The sequence below is a fragment of the Sus scrofa genome, chromosome 1 (genome assembly GCF_054392235.1).
Source record: "Sus scrofa isolate SSC_HxYL_T2T_F1_AM1 chromosome 1, Sscrofa_HxYL_maternal_Yorkshire_Landrace_v2.0, whole genome shotgun sequence".
Classification (NCBI taxonomy): domain Eukaryota; kingdom Metazoa; phylum Chordata; class Mammalia; order Artiodactyla; family Suidae; genus Sus; species Sus scrofa.
The window spans coordinates 272,986,098-273,006,984 of record NC_139383.1 but is presented as its reverse complement, the minus strand read 5'-3'; the positions used below and the strand labels follow the sequence as shown (position 1 = coordinate 273,006,984).

The following is a 20,887-nucleotide window of genomic DNA, read 5'->3' as shown; positions in this document are numbered from 1 at the left end:
TGAGCCCTTTAAAGACAGTCTTCTCTGGCTGGTTACAGAGGAGGAAGTCAGGCAGATGGGACCCAGCTCATCTGGAAGAAAGTGAACATTCACATTCTGCGCTGCCTATGGGGCACTAAGGCAAAGGACTATGGGCAGTCTCCTGTCACTGAGTGTGGTCCCTGGTTGACAGCTAGAAGGAAAATGAGGACCTCTGTCCTCTGGTTAGAAGGAGATGAATTCTTCCAGTGAGCATAGAGGATAGTCCTGAACCCGGACAAGAACTACAACCTTGGCCACATCTTGATATCAGCCTGTGATGACCTGAACAGAGGACCCAGCTAAGCCATGGCGGACTTCTGACCTACAGAATTATGAGCTAATAAATGGATATTACCTGAAGCCACTGGGTTTGTGTTAATTTTTCTGTGCAGCAATGGGAAACTAATAAGAGAGATGAAAAGTTTTTTCTTGGGCCCTAGAGCCATGAAGTACACCTGCCTGTGTATGTCTTCCAGAAACTCTGAGCTTCTCTTCTTATTCTCTTCTCATCTTATTTGTCTCTGGAGTCAGACTGGCTGGGTTTGGTCCTTGGCTTTGCCACTTACAAGGCTGAAAACTGAGGCACGTTATTTTACTTCTCTGTGCCTCACTGTCCTCATCTATAAAGTGGGTGTGATGAGAGTATTTACACCCCAGGGTTGTAAGGCATGTTAAATGACTTTATACGTGTGAAGTTAGAACTGTGTCAGGCACACAGAAAATGCTCAGCACATGTGGTGGTGGCAGTCTTATTATATCTAAGCAGTTAGCCCAGTAGCTAGCATTTAATAGGCACTAAATTAATGCTTGTTGAGTAGATGAATGAATTAATTAGAATTAGAATCTCAGCCTCCTGATTCCTAATCCTATAATATTTCTACTAATCATTGTTTGCAGTAGGATACAGATTTTTGCAAAGCTAATTTTACTGGTCCAGTTTCTTCAGGGTGCACCAGGCAGGAAAGCACCAGATTTATAACATTGTGAAAATGCAGGGGTGTTTAAACTTGTCCCAGAGTGTTTAAAAACCTGCTTTTGGAGGAAGCTGACTGAAAGCTGTGAGTAGGCTGCTTTGTCTTAATAGATCTCATCAGCTGATCAGGGTGACACATACTTAATGCAATTGCCTAATTATCTGGTCATCAGGGAAATACCAGCTGTCATTGGAACTGAGCTGGGCCATCAATCAGTTTGTTCCAAGTTCATTAAGTAAATTAAAAGGTATGGCTTAAATACTTAAATAGAGGAATAACAACTCTGGTCTCAAGGAGCTAGTGAAAGCAATACTTTTGGCCACAGCTATTGGCTGTGTTGAGCTGTGAAACATGAGATTTTGAACTTGACAATACTGCTCAACATCAGAAACAAAAAGAGATTCCAAAATATGATAAAGGATGCTCACATATCTGCCCCCCCAAACCACCACATTGGGATTGTTATTGCTGATAATTCCTCTTGAAATTCCAAGCAGTAAGGTGAACTCTAGCTGTGAACTAGCCCATCGTCCTTGAACTGGCCCATGATGATGGTGTACACTTCCTTTCCCACAGCTGCCCTGTTCATCTGCAGAGAGGTGGACATGTCAGTTATTATCAAGCCCTGGGATGGAGAAATGAATGCCCAAAGTCTGCTTGTGCCTGTTGTATACTGAGCAGTTTCACATCAAGATTTGTTTGGAGGCTTGTAGATTCCAGTTCTACTCAATTCCTCTTCTGTTGCCAGACCCACAGTCATGTTTTATTCCTCCCCACTGATCTGCATGCTGTTCATTCCTCCAGCATCTATCCCACGCCGCTCCCTCCCAGGCACTGGGCTAGGCACCCAGAACTCAGAGATGAGATGTTGTTCCTACCCTGGAGAGACTTCAAATCATGCACATCGTGCTCCCACGCTTTTGCACCCAGGGCCCCTCCAGCCTAGGTTACTTTCCTGGCTTCTGGGCTTGGCAAATTCCAGCTCATCTTTTTAAGTCTCTACCATACCACACCCTTCTCATAGGAGAATAACACACTGTGCTTCGCGCTCCCATAGCCCTTTGACCCCCCTCTGCTGCAGTGTTTGCCACTTTGCACTTGATTTATTTACAAGTTCACATCCCAAGGACAGAAACTGTGCCTTATTTTTCTCTGAATCCCTGATACCTGACATTGAGTTGATGCATAAACTGCATTGATACTTGAATGGAAGACTAAGTTAATAAAAGAGGATAACTATTCTTATGTAAGGTGTGTAGGAGAGTGGAAGTTGAGGTGGAGCCAGAGTTGATAGTGCTTTTCTAATATCTCTTTTGCCAGCAGGGGGAGAGATGTGCTTATAAATATCCCATCGTGTGAGCCTTTAGGATCTGTAATCTGAAAGGCCCAAGAGAGGCTCAGGGTCCTTCTGGGTGACCTCTCAAATTTATAAGGAGCCACTTTACTTGAAGTAAGAGTGGCTATGACCTTGATTAACTTGAATTGTGTGACCTTAATGGCAGACTATTTTTGATTTTTCCTTCAAATACTTTGTCATTCCCTGCTCCTTTTTCGGGGGGAAGGGAGTTGAAGAGCAATGGTGATTATTTATTCACAGGTTCAAACCTACAGGCAACAGAATTCTGTCCTTTCTGAACACCTCGCAATGCAGTATCAGGGTTGGAGAGTTTAATCATTCGTTCCTGGTACCCACTGCCCAGGACTGCTAGGAGCTGTCTCCTTCCTCTCTGCCCTTGGTGCTTTGCTTTTCTTTCTCAGCCACCATTCCAAAAGCACACTCTGCATTCCTCCACTTTTCTGTGACTCACGGATTTGCATGTCTTGCTTTGGTTTCTCTCCATTCCCCTCCTGTATTTCTAATCAGTCGTAGGATAGTTTCAATTAAATTGTTCCCATCATCCCCTCAAGCTCACTCCTTCCGAAAGTTAGCTCTTTCTCTCCCAGGTGTACTCCCACTCCCATCCACTCTATTCCATCAGTGCGCTGTTGGGCAGTGAGACCAGGAAGTGAGGGTTAGGACAAGCTGGGGCACCCGGGCAGAAGCTGCAGTACTTTGGCAGAGGCAGTTCAGCACCCTGGAGAGCTCCCAGCAGGGCCAGCTCCCTGACTCTGGTCCCTCCCCACACCTTCCCTGTACAGGTCAGCCTTAATACACAGTTCCTTGTCACTGGAATTCTATGACTGTTAAAGGAACCTTATTCATTTCTTCTAGGTTTAGTTCTCTGGGGACTGAAGACTTACTGGGGCTGGTTTCTGTCCTTGCTCTATCCCTGGATGCACTATCAGAAAGGAAATTATCTAATTGCTCTGAGCCTCATTTTCCTCTTCTATTAAATGGAAGGGCAGTGTATCTACCTACTTGAGAGTGCTCTTGTGAGGGTGAATTGAGACGGCACATATAAAGTACACAGTGCATAATATAAACTCAATAAATAGTTACAATTTTTTATTATTATAGAAATAATCATACAGTATATTAATTCTTAGTAATATGTATGATTCAAGGAACTCATGGCAGTGGGATGTCTTCAGGAGATTACAGGCTGGTTTTGTGGGTCGGGAGTAGCTAATGAGTTGGGGGGGCAAGTAAGTCCTCTGGGGAAACTTCTTTGTCCCTCAGGTACATTGTTGCGGCAGCACTGGGTGCTTTGGGGTTAGCACAAATCATACTGAGTTGTTGGAAAGAAGAGCAGGCCCTCGTAGGTTTCTACAATAGGAAATACCCTGCATGTGGCAAATGGGGAAAGAGGCCCAAGAGATCCAGTAATGCCCAAGGCAGCTCAGTGTGTTGGTGGCCACAGACTGGAGGACCTGGATCTCCCTACTGTGGGTTGCTTTTTGCTAGGTCTTTACACGTACTGTTGCTTCCTTCCATGGGAAAACATTTCCCTTGTCTAGTGTCCTTGTCAACTTCTCTCTTTCTCATCAAGAATTGGCTCTCTGAAAAAAGAAAAAAAAAAAAAAAAAAGAATTAGCTCTTTGGAGTTGCCATTGTGACTCAGGGGAAACAACACAACTAGTGTCCATGAGGATGCAGGATTGATCCCTGGCCTCGCTCAGTGGGTTAAAGGATCCGGTGTTGCTGTGAGCTTAGGCGTAGGTCATAGATATGGCTCAGATCTGGTTTTGCTGTGGCTGTGGCATAGGGTAGCAGCTGTAGCTCTGATTTGACCCCTAGCCTAGGAACTTCCATATGCTACAGGTATGGAAGAAAAAAAAAAAAAGAAAAAAAATTAGCTCTCTGAGCCTCAGTTGCCTCTTCTGTGAAATGAGGATATGGCAGCTATTCTCCAGGTTGTGTGGAGATTGAAAGTGACGGTGTGAGTAAAGAGCTTAGCTCTGACACAGGCATGTAGTACATACTGAGTAAGACGGTGGCTACAGGCTTTGCAACGATGCACCACGAGCCTAGACAGGGAAGATGAGGACGGCATCCTTTGTCCTGTTTTAACCCCTCCCGCTTTGTCTCCTATCACTAACCCATATGTGGGACCTCCCAGCCTTCCCTGAGCGTGCCGACCAGCTCAAAGGCATGACTTGCTTGGATGCTGAATGAACTTATGTTTCAGCTAAACATGGCACCTTTAGATCAGCTTTCTGGTGGGAGTTGCCATCGTGGAAAGTATCGAACTGGCCTGGGTAGCTGGTCAACTGGGGATGAGCAGCCTTAAGAGCTGTCAGAAGTGACCTCGGAGAAGCCGTTTGATATCCCGGATGGGAGAAGGTGCTGCTGAAATGGAAACCTGATTTGCTTTGTTTCCATTCCAGTTAATAAACACATTTAAAGTTTCGATGTGGAAGAGACTGGGTAATTTGAGGCCTCGTGGTGAATTGCTATCATTTACCCACAGTGAGGGAGTAGAGAGCAGGGAAATTACTGTTGAGAATTTTGCAAAGCATAATGGAGTTAATTTATTTTTTTTTTCTTCTTTTTTTTTTTTTTTTTTTTTTTTTTTTTTGTCTTTTGTCTTTTGTTGTTGTTGCTATTTCTTGGGCCGCTCCCACGGCATATGGAGGTTCCCAGGCCAGGGGTTGAATCGGAGCTGTAGCCACCGGCCTACGCCAGAGCCACAGCAACGCGGGATCCGAGCCGCGTCTGCAACCTACATCACAGCTCACGGCAACGCCGGATCCTTAACCCACTGAGCAAGGGCAGGGACCGAACCCGCAACCTCATGGTTCCTAGTCGGATTCGTTAACCACTGCGCCACGACGGGAACTCCTGGAGTTAATTTATAATTTATAATTGATATTGGAGCTCTTTTCCATAGGCTGAATTATGATGGGATGGAGTAAGAGTCATTAAATGTGCTTATTTTGTTGTTTGTGTCACCCTTATGAATTGGAGAGTGGAAAAAGAACATAGTGCTAAATTGGTAGCTAATCTTTTCAGAGCTATTTGCTAAATAAACTGGAATTTTAATTAAAACTGCAAGCCAAGAGGTAAATCACTTTAGAAGTTTGTGAAGTTTTTCTTTTTCTTTTGCCTAATATAACTACCACTAATACAGATCCTTTACGGGTGGGAAATCAGACACCAGAATAAATAACTGGAGGAGGTTGCTCTGGGGCATGGAGACTATGAAAGGGCCAAGGCTACCTTCCCCTTCTGCTAACATGGGCTTGTTTTCTGTAGTTAAATTGTTTGGTAACTGTTTTGATCTCATTAAAAGTGTTATAATCAGAAGCAAGGTGGACGACAGCCCTCCTCCAGCTTTAATTCATTTGAGTCAATGATAATGAATGGATTTAATAAAAAATACAACAGGCTTTGGTGATTAACTTGGCGAACAACAAATGGCACGCTTACCGGGAGTATCATATTTGCAATAACAAAGAAGTAACAGGAAAAGAAACTTCATAGATCACAAGCATTGCTACATTCCAGCAAAAGGTTGTTAATTGCTTATCCTCTTGCTCTATTTACTGGCTCTATTAGAGGATGAATAATTATGGTCTTCCCAGGAAACCCATTGGAGCCAGACGGCGCCTTTATTAAACTGGAAGTCTCCTCAGCAGCGCCAGTTATCCCTGTGGGAGGCTCTCCAGCCAGTTTGGTGAGGCAGGAAGGTCAGCCATGGGCATTGGAGAAAGGGCTCCTTCAAAGTCCAAGGCTGTCCGAAGGGTTCTTCCTCTTGGAACTGATGTCTGCGCCTTTGCCCACCTGGTCCCTCCTCCCAGCGCACTCTCTTTCTTCCCCATTCAACCCTCCCACTCCGTCCCCTTGCTCCCAGCCTTGGCTTCCTCATGGATCTGGTGACAGCTGGCTGCCCCCAGTCTCTCTCTACACCCCCGCTTCTCCATTCCAGCCTCTAGCCCTGCCGCTCAGCTCAGCCCCGCCTGAGGATTTCTCTCTGCTCTCTTCCACCTGCAGAGTCAAGTTCCAGCTCCTCAGCCTGCCCTGTGAGCCCCTCACCATCAGTCAGGCCTCAGGGACCTCTCCAGCTCTGCCTCTGGGCTGCGGGCACCTCACTCTCCCAGACCCCCTGCCTGGCATGCACTCTCCCCTCAGGGATTTCTCTTTCTCTTCATCTCTGCCTGGCTGGAGCTGACTTCACACTCAGTTCAAATGGCCCCTCCTTGGTGAAACTTTTCCTCACCTGGGGCAGAAGCAGTTGCTCCCTGTGGGCTCTGACACAGCACTTTGTCATGGAACCGTTCATCTGTTGAGGATCTACCTCTGCCCCCAGGCTAACTCCTGCATTCCGGGAGCTTCTTCTGATTCATTATTGTTTTTTAAGTGGATCTGCAGGAGGGCCAGCCTCTGCTTTCTCAACCGTTGGAGAAATCTGGGAGCTCTTCATCTCTGCCCTTCTCACCAAGGGACTTAATTAGGTGAAGAACAGTCTAAGAAACCCGCTCTCAATATTCCAAATTGGACTCCTTTAGCTCCTACTATGTGCCAGGCTGTTTCCAAAGGCTCTTTCACTTTACGACACCGCCTGTGAGGAAGTGAAACTGACAGCACTTATGACTTGAACCCAGCCAGAACCCAGACTGGGACTTGAACCTACGTGCTGGGATTCAAATTCAGCCTAAACCCAGATGGGGACTTGAACCTACAGTTTTTAAATTAGAATCACTCACCCGGTATCTGGACTCACTGAGGTTCAGGTTCTTTGTGCCTCTGTGCAGAAGGAATTCAGCGAGAGAAAGTGATAGGCAAGAAATAGATTTATTAAGATAGGACGCTGGTGAGAGATGCAAGTGGGCAGGCACGGAGGCTTTGCCCCGAGGAATAGGTGGGCTATATTTTTATAATCCAAGGGAAATGGTGGGAAAAGACTGCCTCTTCCTCTTTCTTCCAGTAGTAGCTCCTCCTTGGTATCCAGTAAGAGAGTATTTGACCCTATCAGGTCAAACTAGGACTGTCCTGGTGCTTATTCAGATCAGCAGAAGGGTGGTCCTTAAACTCCTGCCCTTGGTCTGAACCTGAATGCAGGCCTCACCCCATCCCCCATCCAATGACCTGAGGCATTTCTCCGCTAGTCAAGCAAGCCTGCCTTGTTCTGGTGATCCCCCAAAATTCCCCAGAGCACTCTCTCCATCCACTGTCCCCCACTGGGACCCCCACAACCATCCGAGCAACTATCCTACCCCATCCCTATCAGGAGTTCTTGCTGTTCTTCTTTCCCAGGTGATGAAACCAAGGCCCTTGGTCATTGCCTGGCCTGAGATTGGAGTCCAAGTTCCTAAACTCCAGTCGAGGAGCTTTCGTGCATGTGCTCTATTTCCCTAGAGGTTAGGTGCACACCCAGGAGAACCTGTGGGCTCCAGCTTAAGCATGTTTAACCTTAGGCTCGTCCTAGAAAGTACTCTGTCCACCAGCTCCTTTGGATAAGATCTTACCAGCCAATATGTAGGGGAAGAGGAGATGGGAAAGAATAGGAGAAAAGAAGGAAACCAGTGTTTTTTAAACACCTACTGTGTGCCAGGCATATTGTGTGCCAGGCACAATGCTAAGCACGTTAATCCAGCTAATAACCCACTCACTGCCGTGATTGTTCCCACCGAGGAAACAGGCTTGGCGTTGTTCCACATGCGGGCTTTCCTCAGAGCCCCATCCAAAGAGGCAGTGATCAGGAAGCTGGCAGATCCCTCACCAGGATGGTGTGGGGAGGCTTTTCTCATCAGTCACATTTTCCATCCATAAGATTGAGCCTGGAATTTCCCCCACTCCCACCCCTCCCGCCCCACGGCCTCTTAGCTGGGTCTCTTGGCATCCAGCTGGGAGGAGAACAGTGCTGTTAGCTGGGGCATGAGCAGCAGAGGAGCAGGCTGGGCTGGCCTCCCTCTCTCAGGCTGGAAAGGGGCTCCCCTTCTTTTGAAATGCTCACACTTGGCATACCCTTCAGGAATTTTCTGCATCAGCTTGCTTTCTCGGTTGAAGAGAAGAGAGCTAAATTTTTAGCTCATTCTTGAAGGGCAATTGCTCAGTCCCTCCTGGTCTCACTCAGCTTTCTGTGGAGTCTTCTGTGCTCCATTCTTCCTTGAAATGTTAACCACAACTCATTTTTTAAATAGATGTATGTCCTCATTTATTTTTCCTAGATTATCCGTTTATTCATCCATGCAGCTTAGTGGAGTTGAAAGAGCACAATCTTTGGAAATAAACCAACATGGCTTCAAATTCTGGGTTTGCCACTTACTAGCAATGGGATTGTATTTTTTTTTTTTTTTCATGTCAAAAGGGAGGCATATATATAAGAAACCTGGCACATAATTAAGTGCCCAATAAATAGCAAGTATAATACTTATTGTAGGGACAAATTAGTCTGAAATACCTTCATTCTCAGAATACTTGCTTCGTCTGTGACTATGTGCTAAGACTGGAATGGTGTATTTGTTATCTACTTTGCTGTGTAACAAATCTCCCCGCAGTCCAGCAGCTTACAGCAGCACCCATTTATTATCTCACACAGTTTCTGAGAGTTAGGAATCTGAGAGTGGCTTAGTTGGGGGTTCTGGCTCAGAGCCTCTCATGAGGCCGTAGTCAGGCTCTGGGCCAAGGCCACGGTCTCCAAGGACCTGACTGAGACTGCAGGGTCCACTTCCACGCTCGCTCACACGGCCATTGGCAGGAGGCTTTGATTTCTCACCTTACCCTAGGCTTCCTCAAAGTGAGTGATAATGAGAGCGAGGAGGGCAGGAGAGAGACAGAGATGGAGAGAGAGACAGAGATGGCCCTGTCTTTACATAAAGATATCCTTCAGAATTGACATTCTGTTGTCACTACTGGTCACATAGACAAAGCTTGTGACAGTGTTGGGGGGGACACTACACAGAGTATGAATTCTAAGAGGCAGGGATGAGTCGGGGCTGGCTTAGAGGCTGCCTACCACTCCCCCCCCCCAATGGGTTGGTGGGGGAGAGGGTAGAAAGAAGAATCGGATGCCTCTAACAGGAAACATATTCTGTCTGATGGGGAGGCAGTCATGTAAACATAACACACTCCAAGGCAGTGGCTGTACAGGTTCCCAGGGTGCAGCAGGAGCGCTGGAGAGAAAACTATTATCTCAGCCTGAGGGCATCACGGGTTTCCCAGGGACAGGTACACCGTGGTGTTGGCGTTCTCATTCAAGAGCTGTCCTAATGAGGCTTGATATTTGGTTGGCATCTTTTTTAATTGAAGTTACTCATCAAGGTGATTTCCTTGGACATTAAAAATAATAACACCTCCCTATAACAGCAATCAACTGTTTACGAAGTGAAGTGCTTTCCCATGCCTTTCCGCAGTCTACACAGCACCCCTGGGAGGTTGACAGGTTTTATTGCTGCCATTTCCCCCTTTGCGAATGAGGCTTAGAGGGGCAGGGTCAGGGCAGCAAGGTCTCTGGGAGGGATGTGGTGGGTTGGGGCTTGAGCCAAGGTCTTCTGAGTCCGAGTGTGTTACTCTGGCTGCTGTACCTGTGTGTCCCCACCCTCCACCCAGTGCCTTGGGCCCCTCCTTTGAAAGCAGCAGCTGGGCTATTTCCCCTGAAGATGCTTTACACATATGCTTGCCCACATCAAAGCTTATTTGCCACTTTCATGCCCAATCACTTGAAAGGTTTTCTGTTCATGAAGAAGCTTTATGAAGAAAATTGTTCACAAAGTATAAGAAAGGTGAACTGTGCTTTCATCAGCATTCACTGTGAAATTTCATTTTGCAAAATCCCCCGGGGGGTTTGAACTTGCTCTTTGGGCCATTAGAAGAGCTACCGGAACATCAGTTCCTCAGGCACAGAAATGCTCAAAGAACATAATGGTTTCAGTTCTCCTTAGAGCCCAGCAATTCTGCAAGGTTTTTTAATTATTTTTTTCTTCTTAAAGTCCTTCTGGGCAAGAGAGAAAAGGATTTGGGGTCCACACAGGTGTCTTTGCTAAGGGAGGAACTTCCTTTTTGGCGAAGATGGTAGCATGTGTGGTGAGGGTAGATTAGTTATCATAGTTCAAGGGTGACTAATTCCCACCGTAGTGATAGTTCAAGAGCAGTTGTGTTGTGGTGGTTAAAAGCCTGGATCTTGGGATCATGCAGACCTGGACCTGATCCTGACTCTACCCTTACTAGCTCTGTGTCCTTGGGAGAGTTATTGGCTCTCCCCAAGCTTTGGTTCCTTCTTCTGTAAGTAGGACTAATAGACGTTCCTTTGTTGTGAGGATTAAATGAGGTAATATATGTGAAGTGCTTAACACATAGGCATGGAAATAAGCATCACATAAATGCTAACTTTGATGGTGACAGTGATGACAATGTATTTGAGTAGCTGCTATTTATAAGTCCCTTTTCTGCATGTGTTCATTCAGGAAATGCACTGCAGATGTTGCTAACAATGGTGTCTGGGAACAACTAGGGGCTTCAGGGAGTCTTTGAATTCTCCTAAATCACATGGAAAATTATGTGCCTTGTGTGTCTTTCTGGAGAGAATCTCAAAGGCATTCTGGGTCCCAGAGGTTGAAAAGAAAGTCTCTGGCTTGGCTTTAGAGATACACGAGATGAAGAAGGTGTCTTCATTGTCTGAGAGTCCACAGAGCAGGGAAGCAGACAGACTTAGAGATGAGCTGTTGCTGAATATCTCGTGAAGGGTGTAGGTGCTGGATGCCGCCCAGAGGGGAGAGCTGGCAAGACAGCTTCATGGAAGGAGAGGGCGGCTGGTGAGGCCAAAGATCCCAGGCAGAGGGGATGGCACCTAGAAACCCAGGCGACAGAGCAGAAAAGTGCTGTGTGCTTCATGGCAGAGGTGGTCTGGCAGTGACCGCGCACATGCCCAAGGTGTCCACAGCCCACCTGAAGGCGAGCAGATCGGCAGAGGCGAGTTAGGGGAGCATCTTCGGGACCAGGCTTGGGGCTTAGACTTAATCCTGTGGTCCACGGGGAGGCATTAAAGGGTTCTAAGCAGTGACGTGGTCAGAGCTGTGTCAGAACCACCTCTGTGTACTGGGTAGACTAGATGGGGAGATCCCGGTGGCGGTGGGGAAGGTTGGGGAGGAGGCTGGTGTCGTCCTTATCTAGGAGATAAGACCCTGAGAAATGGGAAATGAGGCCCTGAGTTAAGGCAGCGGGGATTAAGGAGGAAAGGAAACTTCCAATAAATGAGGAGGTAAACCGGAAGACTTGCTGACCATTGGGCTATTGAGGAGGGAGAGGGCATCAGTAGGCTTCTCAGAATAAGGGCTTCTCATTCCCCTGAAGCCTAGACAGTTTCGTTGTTGTTGTTTTATTGTAAAATATACATAACATAAAATTTAACTGTCTTTATGTGTACAATTCAGTGGCATGCAAATCGTTCACATTGTTGTGCGATCATCATGACTGTCCATCTCCATATATCTTTTCCTCTTGGAAAACTGAAGCTCTGTGCTGGTTAAACGATAACTCCCCATTTTCCTCCCCCCACCCCTGAAAATCGGCATTCTACTTTCTGTCTCTGAGACTCCTCTAGCTAGCTACCTCATATAAGTGGAATCATACAACATTTGTCCTTTGGTGTCTGGCTTTACTTGAATTAGCCTAATGTCTTCAGGGTTTATCCATGTTGTAGCAGGGGTCAAAACTTCATTCTTTCCTAAGGCTAAGTAATTTTACAGTGTGTCTGTGTATATTCCACATTTTGTTTATCTGTTGATGGACAGTCAGTGGACACTTGGGCTGTTTCTACCTTTGGCTATCATGAATAACGCTGCTCTGAACATTTGTGTACCAGTATCTATTTGAGTCCCTGATTTCTGGATCGTGTGGTAATTTTTGTTTTCCACAGTGGTTTTTGTACATTCCCAATGCACAAGGGGTCCAATTTCTCTATATCCTCATCAACACTTGTTATTTCCTTTTATTATTATTTTTTATAATAGTCTCCCTAACGGGTGTGAAGTGGTTTTGATTTGCATTTTCCTAATAATTAGTGATGTTGAGTATCTTTTCATGTGCTTATTAGCCATCTGTATATCTTCTTTGGAGAAATGCCTATTCAAGTCTTATGCCCATTTTTTAAATTGAGTTGTTTTTGTTGAGTTGTAGGGGTTTTTCAAACTATATTCTGAATATTAATCACTTATCAGTTAGATGATTTTCCAAATATCTTCTCCCATTCCATGGGTTGCCCTTTTATTCTGTTGACAATGTCCTTTGATGCAGAAGTTTTTTTGTTTTTTGTTTTATCTTTCATCCTTTTTTCGGATGGCACCCTCGGCATATGGAGGTTCCCAGGCTAGGGATTGAATTGGAGCTGTTGCTGCTGGATTACGCCAGAGCCACAGCAATGCCAGATCCGTGCTGCATCTGCAACCTACACCACAGCTCACGGCAATGCTGAATCCTCAACCCACTGAGTGAGGCCAGGGATGGAACCCGCAACCTCATGGTTCCTAGTCAGAACCTAGTCAACCTCTGTGCCACGGCAGGAACTCCTGATGCAGTTTTAATGAAGTTCAATTTATTTATTTTGTCTTTTGTTGCCTGTGCTTTTGGTGACATATCTAAAAAAATCCTTTCTAAGTCCAACTCCAATGTCATGAAACTTATCCCTGTATTTTCTTCTAAGAGTTTCACAGTTTAGTTCTTAGGAGTAGGTCTTTGAATCACTTTGAGGTTTTTTTTTTTTTTTTTTTTTTTTTTGTCTTTTTGCCTTTTCTAGGGCAGCACCCATGGCATGGGGAGGTTCCCAGGCTAGGGGTCAAATTGGAGCTGTAGCCGCCAGCCTATGCCAGAGCCACAGCAACGTGGGATCTGAGTCGCGTCTGCAACCTACACCACAGCTCACGGCAATGCTGGATCCTTAACCCACTGAGCAAGGCCAGGGATCGAACCCAAAACCTCATGGTTTCTAGTTGGATTCGTTAACCACTGTGCCACGATGGGAACTCCATGAGTTAATTTTTGTATATGGTACAAGGTAAGAATCCAACTTCATCTTTCTTTTTTTTTTTAATGTGGATATCCAGTTTTCCTAACACCAGTTGTTGGAAAGACTATCTTTTCACCGTTAAATAATCTTGTCCTTCTTGTCGAAAATCATTTGATTTTCAAGGGTTTTGCAAAGGTTTATTTCTGGGTCCTCTCTATTATTCCATTGGTCTATATGTTTGCCTTTATGCCAGTACCGTGCTGGGTGTTTTTTTTTTTTTAATTTATTTTTAATATTTTTGAGTTAGAGCTGTTTTAGGTTCACAGAAAAATTGAACAGAAGGAACATAGATTTCCTGTATAATCACTGCCTTCACATATGTGCTGTCAAAATTCCACATCAGAATGATATATTTGTTAAAAATCAATGCAACTACAAGGACAGATCATTATCACCCAAAGTCTGTAGTTTGTATTAGTTTCACTTCTGTTAGTGCACGCACTGTGGGTTTAGACAAATGTATAATGACACGTATTCACCATTATGGTATCATGTAGACCAGTCTCACTGCCCTAAAAATCTTCTGTGCTTTACCTGTTCATTCTTCCCTCTCCCCTAACTCCTGGCAACCACTGATCCTTTTAGTGTCTCTGTAGTTTTGCATTTTCCAAAATGTCTAGTAATTGGAATCATACAGTATGTAGCCTTTGCAGATGGGTTTCTTTCACTTAGGAGTGTGCATTTAAGGTTCTTTCATGTCCTCTCATGGCTTGCTTGCTCATTTCTTTTTAGCACTAAATAAAATTCCCATTGTGGCTCAGTGGGTTAAAGACCTGATGTTGTCTCTGTGAGGATGGGCGTTCGATTCCTGGCCTCACTCAGTCTGGTGTTGCCATAAGCTGTGGTGTAGGTCGCAGATGCAGCTCTGATCCTGTGTTATGAGGGCTGTGGCGTAGGCTGGCAGCTGCAACTCCAATTCGACCCCTAGCCTGGGAACTTCCATATGCAGCAGGCGAGGCTGTAAAAAGAAGAAAAACAAACAAACAAACAAACAAAAAACACCATAAGATTCTATTGTCTGGCCGCACCATGGTTTATTATCCATTCGCTTATGGAAAGATATCTTGGTTGCTTCTGTCTTAGCAATTACAAATAAAGCTGCTATAAACACTTGTGTGGAGGGCTTTTGTGGACATAAATTTTAACTAATCTGGGTTAATACCCAGGAGCACAATTGCTGGATCATATGGTAAGGGTATGTTTAGTTTTATAAGACATTGCTAAACTATCTTCCAAAGTGGCTGTCCCATTTTGCATTTCCACCAGCAATGAATGAGAATTTCCATTGCTGCATCTTCTTGTCAGCTCTTGGTGTTGTTAGTGTTTTGGATTTTGGCCATTCAAATATAGGGTGCACAGTAGTATCTCTTTGTTGTTTTATGAACTGTTTTGATTACTGTACCTTTGTTATAAGTTTTGACATCAGGGAGTGTGACAGATTCAAGATTGTTTTGGCTATTTTGGGGTCCTTTGAGATTTCATATGAATTTTAGGACAGATTTTTCTACTTCTGGAAAAAAGTTACTGGAATTTTGGTAGGGATTACATTGAATTTGTAGATCACTTTGAGTAGTGATGACATCTTCATAATATAAAGTCTCCCCATCCTTGAATATGGGATATCTTTCTATTTATGTGTGTCTTTCATTTCTTTCAGCGGCACTGTGTAATTTTCAGTATACACACCTTTGCCCTCTTGGTTAGTTCCTAAGTATTTTATTCTTTTTGATGTAATTGCGCATTGAATTGTTTTCTTAATTTCCTTTTCGAATTGTTCATGGTCAGTATATAGAAAAACGAATAATTTTTGTGTATTGATTTTGTATCTAGCAACTTTGCCGAATTCACTTATTATTTCTAGCTCTCTCTGTGTGTGTGTGTATAATCTTTAGGGTTTTCTGCATATATGATCATGTCATCTGCTAACAGATAATTTTACTTCTTCCTTTCCATTTTCGATGCCTCTTATCTCTTTTTTATTGCCTATTGCTCTGGCTAGAATGTCCTATACTATGTCGAACAGTCATGGTGAAAGTGAGTATCCTTGTCTCATTCCTGATACGAGAGGAAACGCTTTCAATCTTGCACCATTGAGCATGATGTTAACTATTGAGCAGTTTTTAAAAAATATCTTAAGGAGTTCCCATTGTGGCTGAGCAGTTAAGAAGCCAAATAGTATTTATGAGGATACAGGTTCGAACCCTGGCATTGCTCCGTGGGTTAAAGATCTGGTGTTGCCGTGCACTGCAGCATAGGTCACAGCTACAGCTAGGATCTGGAATTGCTGTGGCTATGGTGTAGGCTGGCAGCTGTAGTTCTGATTTGACCCCTAGCCTGGGAACTTCCATAATGCTGCAGGTATGGCCGTAAAAAAAGAAAAAAAAAAATCTTAAAAAAGACGTGGGATTATAAGGTCCTGGGACCTATGTAACACTGTATTCGTTGTGCTCAGCACCTAGTACAGTTCCTGGCACACAGTAATTATTTTGAATAAATTTATTTTTAAAAAGACTATTTATCAAAACTGAATGAACTAAGGGCTCTGGATGAAGGGTTGGTTTAGGAATCATGAAAGTGGCAAGGATGGAAAGGTGTTTATGAGGGTGATGAGGAGTCAGTTTTCCGCTGACATGGAGCAGGTGTTGGTCTTACAGTGTCGGCAGCAAAGCCACTTGGATCTTAGTAAAGTTTGCGTGGATACTGGCTTTTTGGAGAAGCCTCTCTGGTTATTTTTCCCTTCTCTATAATAGTATTTAGCAGCTGGAAGAAAATAACATATGTTGTATCTCTTTGTATTTATGACTACTGAATTAATAACTTCAGTCCATTGGATGCAAAGAAAATGAGTGAAGTGCTATAAACTATAGATGGAAGTTGTTAATGCTAATCGAGTGGGTAACATATGCTTCACTTTGGCAGAGTTTTGAAATAATGTGAATGATTTAAAGGGCTGGAGTCTGTTTGCCTTCGTTTTAATTTGGAGTCGTTTGAAAGCACTGCGTCACCATCACTTCATTAGTAATGCTGTGTTCTTCCTTTGGAACTTAGCCCTCCCAACTCGGAGCAGATAAAAATTTTGATTAACTATAGTCTTAGAATGGGAAAATTGGATGATTTTATTTAATGGGTTGGCATTTCTCTTCATTTGGACTTTTAACAAGCAGGTTCTAAAGATGAACTAACATGTCCTCACTCTTCTCCCTTAACAAAGATCATCTGAGTTACACATTTAAAAAATACATTGTGTAAATGCAGAACTTTTTTTGCTTTTTAGGGCCACACCCATGGCATATGGAACTTCCCAGTCTAGGGGTCGAAGTGGAGATACAGCTGCCGGCCTACACCACAGCCACAGTAGGAGCTGAGCCACCTCTGCAACCTACACCACAGCTCATGGCGATGCCTCCCCTGAATGAGGCCAGGGGTCCAGCCTGCATCCTCATGGATCCTAGTTGGGTTTGCTAACCACTGAGCCATGAAGGGAACTCCCAGAACTTGTTGACAACTGCAAGAGGCAGAAAGATGTGGTAGAAAGAGCAGGACCTGTTGTCTCAGTGAGGGATCATCTGGTTGCAAATCTTCGAAACCCTACAGCTTGTGCAAAGGGAATGCAGTCTAAGGGCGTGAGACTGCCTTTCAGGATCCAAGGACAGAAGGGACAGCCAGGATCAGAAGTGTCTGGGCTTAGGACCTAGGAGCCCTGGGAACTGGGGTCACTCGGTCTATGTTGCCAAGGCCACATGGCCTCGTCTCTGCTTCTCTCCCTGCACCTGTTCCTTTCTCCTTTCTCAGTAGACTGGCTGCCTTTGCTTCTCTGTGCTCATGGCCAAGCACAGCTGCCTGGCTCTGGCTTTTGATCACTTCCAGTTCATGGGCTGACAGAGGCTGCCCAGCATCTCTGATTTCCAAATTTCTGGAAGAGAGAATCTGGTTATCTCATTGTGAGTCAGAGGACCACTCCCGGTTTGTTCATTTATTCATCCGAAAAGTCTGTCGAATGCCAGGGACTGTTTTAGGTGCTGGGGATACATCCCGCCCTTGTGGACCTTGTGTAAGTGTGTGAGTGTGTGAATGTGTGTGTGTGAGTGTGTGTGTGTGTGTGTGTGTGTGTGTGTGTGTGTGTGAGAGAGAGACAGAGAGAGAGGGAGGGAGATTGTGAAAGCTTGTTTTGAGGGACTGGCTTGAACATGGCAGTTTTCAGAGAAAGGAAGCATGGGTTAGAATTTCGATAGACCTGGATTCGGATCTTGACTCCTCCAGCACCAGCTCTGTGCAGCCTTGAGCACGTTACAGTACCTCTCTCAGCCTCAATTTTCTCATCAGTGAAATGGGAGCAAGCCTACTTAGGATAGTTGTGAGACCCCAGATGAAAGAGTGCCTATAAAACCACTCATATCGTGCCTGTCATGCAGAATCAGAAGTCTGCCCTTTAGCAGCCGTGACCCTGGAAAAGTGACCTAGCCTGTCTGAGTCTGTTTCTTCACCTATAAAATGGGAAGGAATGTCAGCCGTTTCACATGCCTATTGTGAGGGTGAACTCACACCGTGTGCTCCCGGGCGCTGGGCATCTGTACACTGTCGACACTCAGCATGGTAACCGCTCCTCTTGTCCCTGTCATTAATCACATTTTCACTCTTTCTTCTAGTTCCCATTTGGCCGACGCTTGCCTTGTGACATCTACTGGCATGGAGTTTCATTTCACGACAATGACATATTCTCCGGTCAAGTGAACAAGTTTCCAGGTATCCACTGTTGTGGTTGGCATTTAAAAATGTTTCAAGGGCTGAGTCTCAGGGTCCATTTTTCCGACAGAAACATGGCAGTGTTTTGAGATCAAAATTAAGACAGGGCTCTGAATCAGGAATGGCTGCCCACCCTCTGCCTCAGCGCCGTGACCTTGACCGGGAAGGGGATCAGGACTTCACCCACCAAGGGTTTAAAGGCTGGAGGCTCAAAAACTTAAAACGAGAGGCTCTTCTGGTCTAATGCCACCAGTGGAAGAACGTAATTTTCACCTTTTGGGTTTTAGATTATAATATGGGGGTGTGTAAACGAATCTGATTAGCATCCATGAGGACGCAGGTTTGATCCCTGGCCTTGAACAGTGGGTTAAGGATCTGGCGTTGCCATGAGTTGTGGTGTAGGTTGCAGACATGGCTTGGATCTGGTGTTGCTGTGGCTGTGGCATAGGTTGATGGCTACAGCTCTGATTCAGCCCCTAGCCTTTGAACCTCCATACGCCATGGGTGTGGCCCAAAAAAGACAAAAAAAATATGGGGGTGTCACGAGGGGACTGTATTCTCAAAATGAGAAAAAAAGAGACCACTGCAATCTATTTCATTTGCAGGAAACAGAAGTACTAAAATTCTGGGGCTTTAATCACAGCAATGGGGTTAGCATCTTCCATTTTCTTTCAGTATCCTATTTGGAGGTACCATTTTAATTTTTTTAGCTATTGTATTTATTATTTGCGTATTTATTTATAAGTGCCATTTTCATCCAAATACACCAGTCTCCACACTGGAAAGAGTAGCTGCTGACAGCCTCTGCCTTTAATGTGAAGGGTGAGACTGTTATCTAGTGAGACTGCAATGAGGACTCGGTGCCAGCTAAGTAGCACAGCCAACACTTTAAGATACCCCCTCTCTCCACTCCCAGCCTCCCCATATGTCTTTTTATTTTTTTAGTCTCTACCACCCTCTTCCGCTATGATGGCTATTCATTATTAGTAGTAGTTTTATTTTGTCTTTTTAGGGCCCCACCCATGGCTTATGGAGATTTCCCAGGCTAGGGGTCGAATCCGAGCTGTAGCCGCCAGTCTACACCACAGCCACAGGAATGCAAGATTCGAGGCAGGTCTTCGACCTACACCACAGCTCACAGCAATGCAGGATTCATAACCCATTGAGTGAGGCCAGGGATGGAACCCGAGTCCTCATGGATACCAGTCAGCTGAGCCACGAGGGGAACTCTAGCTATTCATTGCTTTTAATGGCAGGTGAAGAGGTGGTTAAGGTGAGTGGGAGGGCTTAGGGAGAAGGGAACAGGTGGTTAATCTGGGCATGATTGCTGCCAAACGGTGCTCACCTATTTTCAGAAATTATAACACAACATGCACAAACCAAATAGGATACATCATAATTTTTTTAAAGAATTTCACCCTGAATCCCATCCCTCACTTAAGAAAACCACAAGGAATTTCTGTATTTCCTCCCAAACTTTAGCCACGTTTCTATATCATTATTACATAGCTACACCTAGAGTATAGTTGCCTGACTCCGAGGCATTTTCTCTAGTGTTGCATTTATGCTTATTTTCAAAAGGAGAATCACCTTACTCTTTTTCTTTGCATTCCATGCCATATCTTTAAGAAAACACCTCTCAGAAAACCCAGTATCTGTACGTTATACACTGGCAAGTTATGCCATGTCCACTGGGGGTGGCAGGTATGTGTGTGTGTGTGTGTGTGTGTGTGTTTCAACTAAGCAAACAGGCTGCCCATAGGCCACATGGCTCAGATTCACTTAAGAGATAGAACAGGAAACACAGCTTGCCAGCCAGTCAGTGTCATGCATTTCGTTTCAGTGGCGTCATTGTAGACTAGCTCCTCAGGTGAAAGCTCAGGTGCAGGGAGATAAGATCCACATGGGTGGATGTGGGTCAGCCTTGACTTTGAGACCCTGGAAGAGCCAACAGCTCATGTAGCTACCCCATAGCATAGCTTCCAGGGTCCCCGCCAGGATCAGGCTCAGTTACGGGATTCACTACCCTCAGGAGAGCCTGGAGCCATGGCTTCCTACCAGGCATTTTTGCAAGATGCCGATAGGGGCTCATTTTAACCATATGTTTTGTTGTCTAGTCACACAGCTAACTATCTACCTTTATTGGTTTCCTGGGGAACAGAGCTAGAAAATTAACCCAAGGTCAGATTTGTTCTTAGAGGAGAAAGGGTTTTGTCAGAGAACAAGAAGGACTCTCGCAGCCTGGGTTCTTGTGTGGTTTATTGGAATAGCTATTATTTTCTCTGCCTTGCTACACATAAAAGATGACTTCTAATGCCACTGAAAGGTCTTTTGGGAACATTAGGAGAACATAATTTGGAAGAGAACAACTCTTCGAATGAGGACAGAGGTCCCAAGACGTGAAGCATCAAGTGAGGCTTCCTTGACATTTTCCCATTTGCCCAGGCCTCATGCGGGGAGTGAGGGTAGGAAGGAAGGAGTGGCTTTAGCTCTGCATTTGGAATGCAAATAGAAATACAGAAAAAAAAGTGCCCTCCAAGGACAACTTTCATTAAAGGTGATACAGGAAGATTCATTCTTTTTTTTTTTTTTTTTGTCTTTTTGCCATTTCTTCGGCCGCTCCCGCGGCATATGGAGGTTCCTAGGCTAGAGGTCTAATCGGAGCTGTAGTTGCCAGCCTACGCCAGAGCCACAGCAACGGGGGATCCGAGCCGAGTCTGCAACCTACACCACAGCTCACGGCAACGCCGGATCCTTAACCCACTG

The 20,887-nt window shown here is 45.0% G+C and overlaps 1 protein-coding gene across 6 annotated transcripts in view; it reads left to right on the top strand.

Moving 5' to 3' along the window:
• Window positions 1–20,887, top strand: part of TTLL11 (tubulin tyrosine ligase like 11) — a 294,081-nt gene that overhangs the window by 68,603 nt on the left and 204,591 nt on the right. For all 6 annotated transcript variants that reach the window (XM_084994791.1, XM_084994777.1, XM_021068337.2 and 3 more), the window contains one exon: window positions 18,025–18,121. Coding sequence is in view for 4 of the 6 variants with exons in the window: in XM_084994777.1 (XP_084850903.1) it covers window positions 18,025–18,121 (97 nt within the window). In the remaining 2 variants the exon portion in view is untranslated. Of the gene's footprint in view, window positions 1–18,024; window positions 18,122–20,887 lie in introns of those variants that run through there.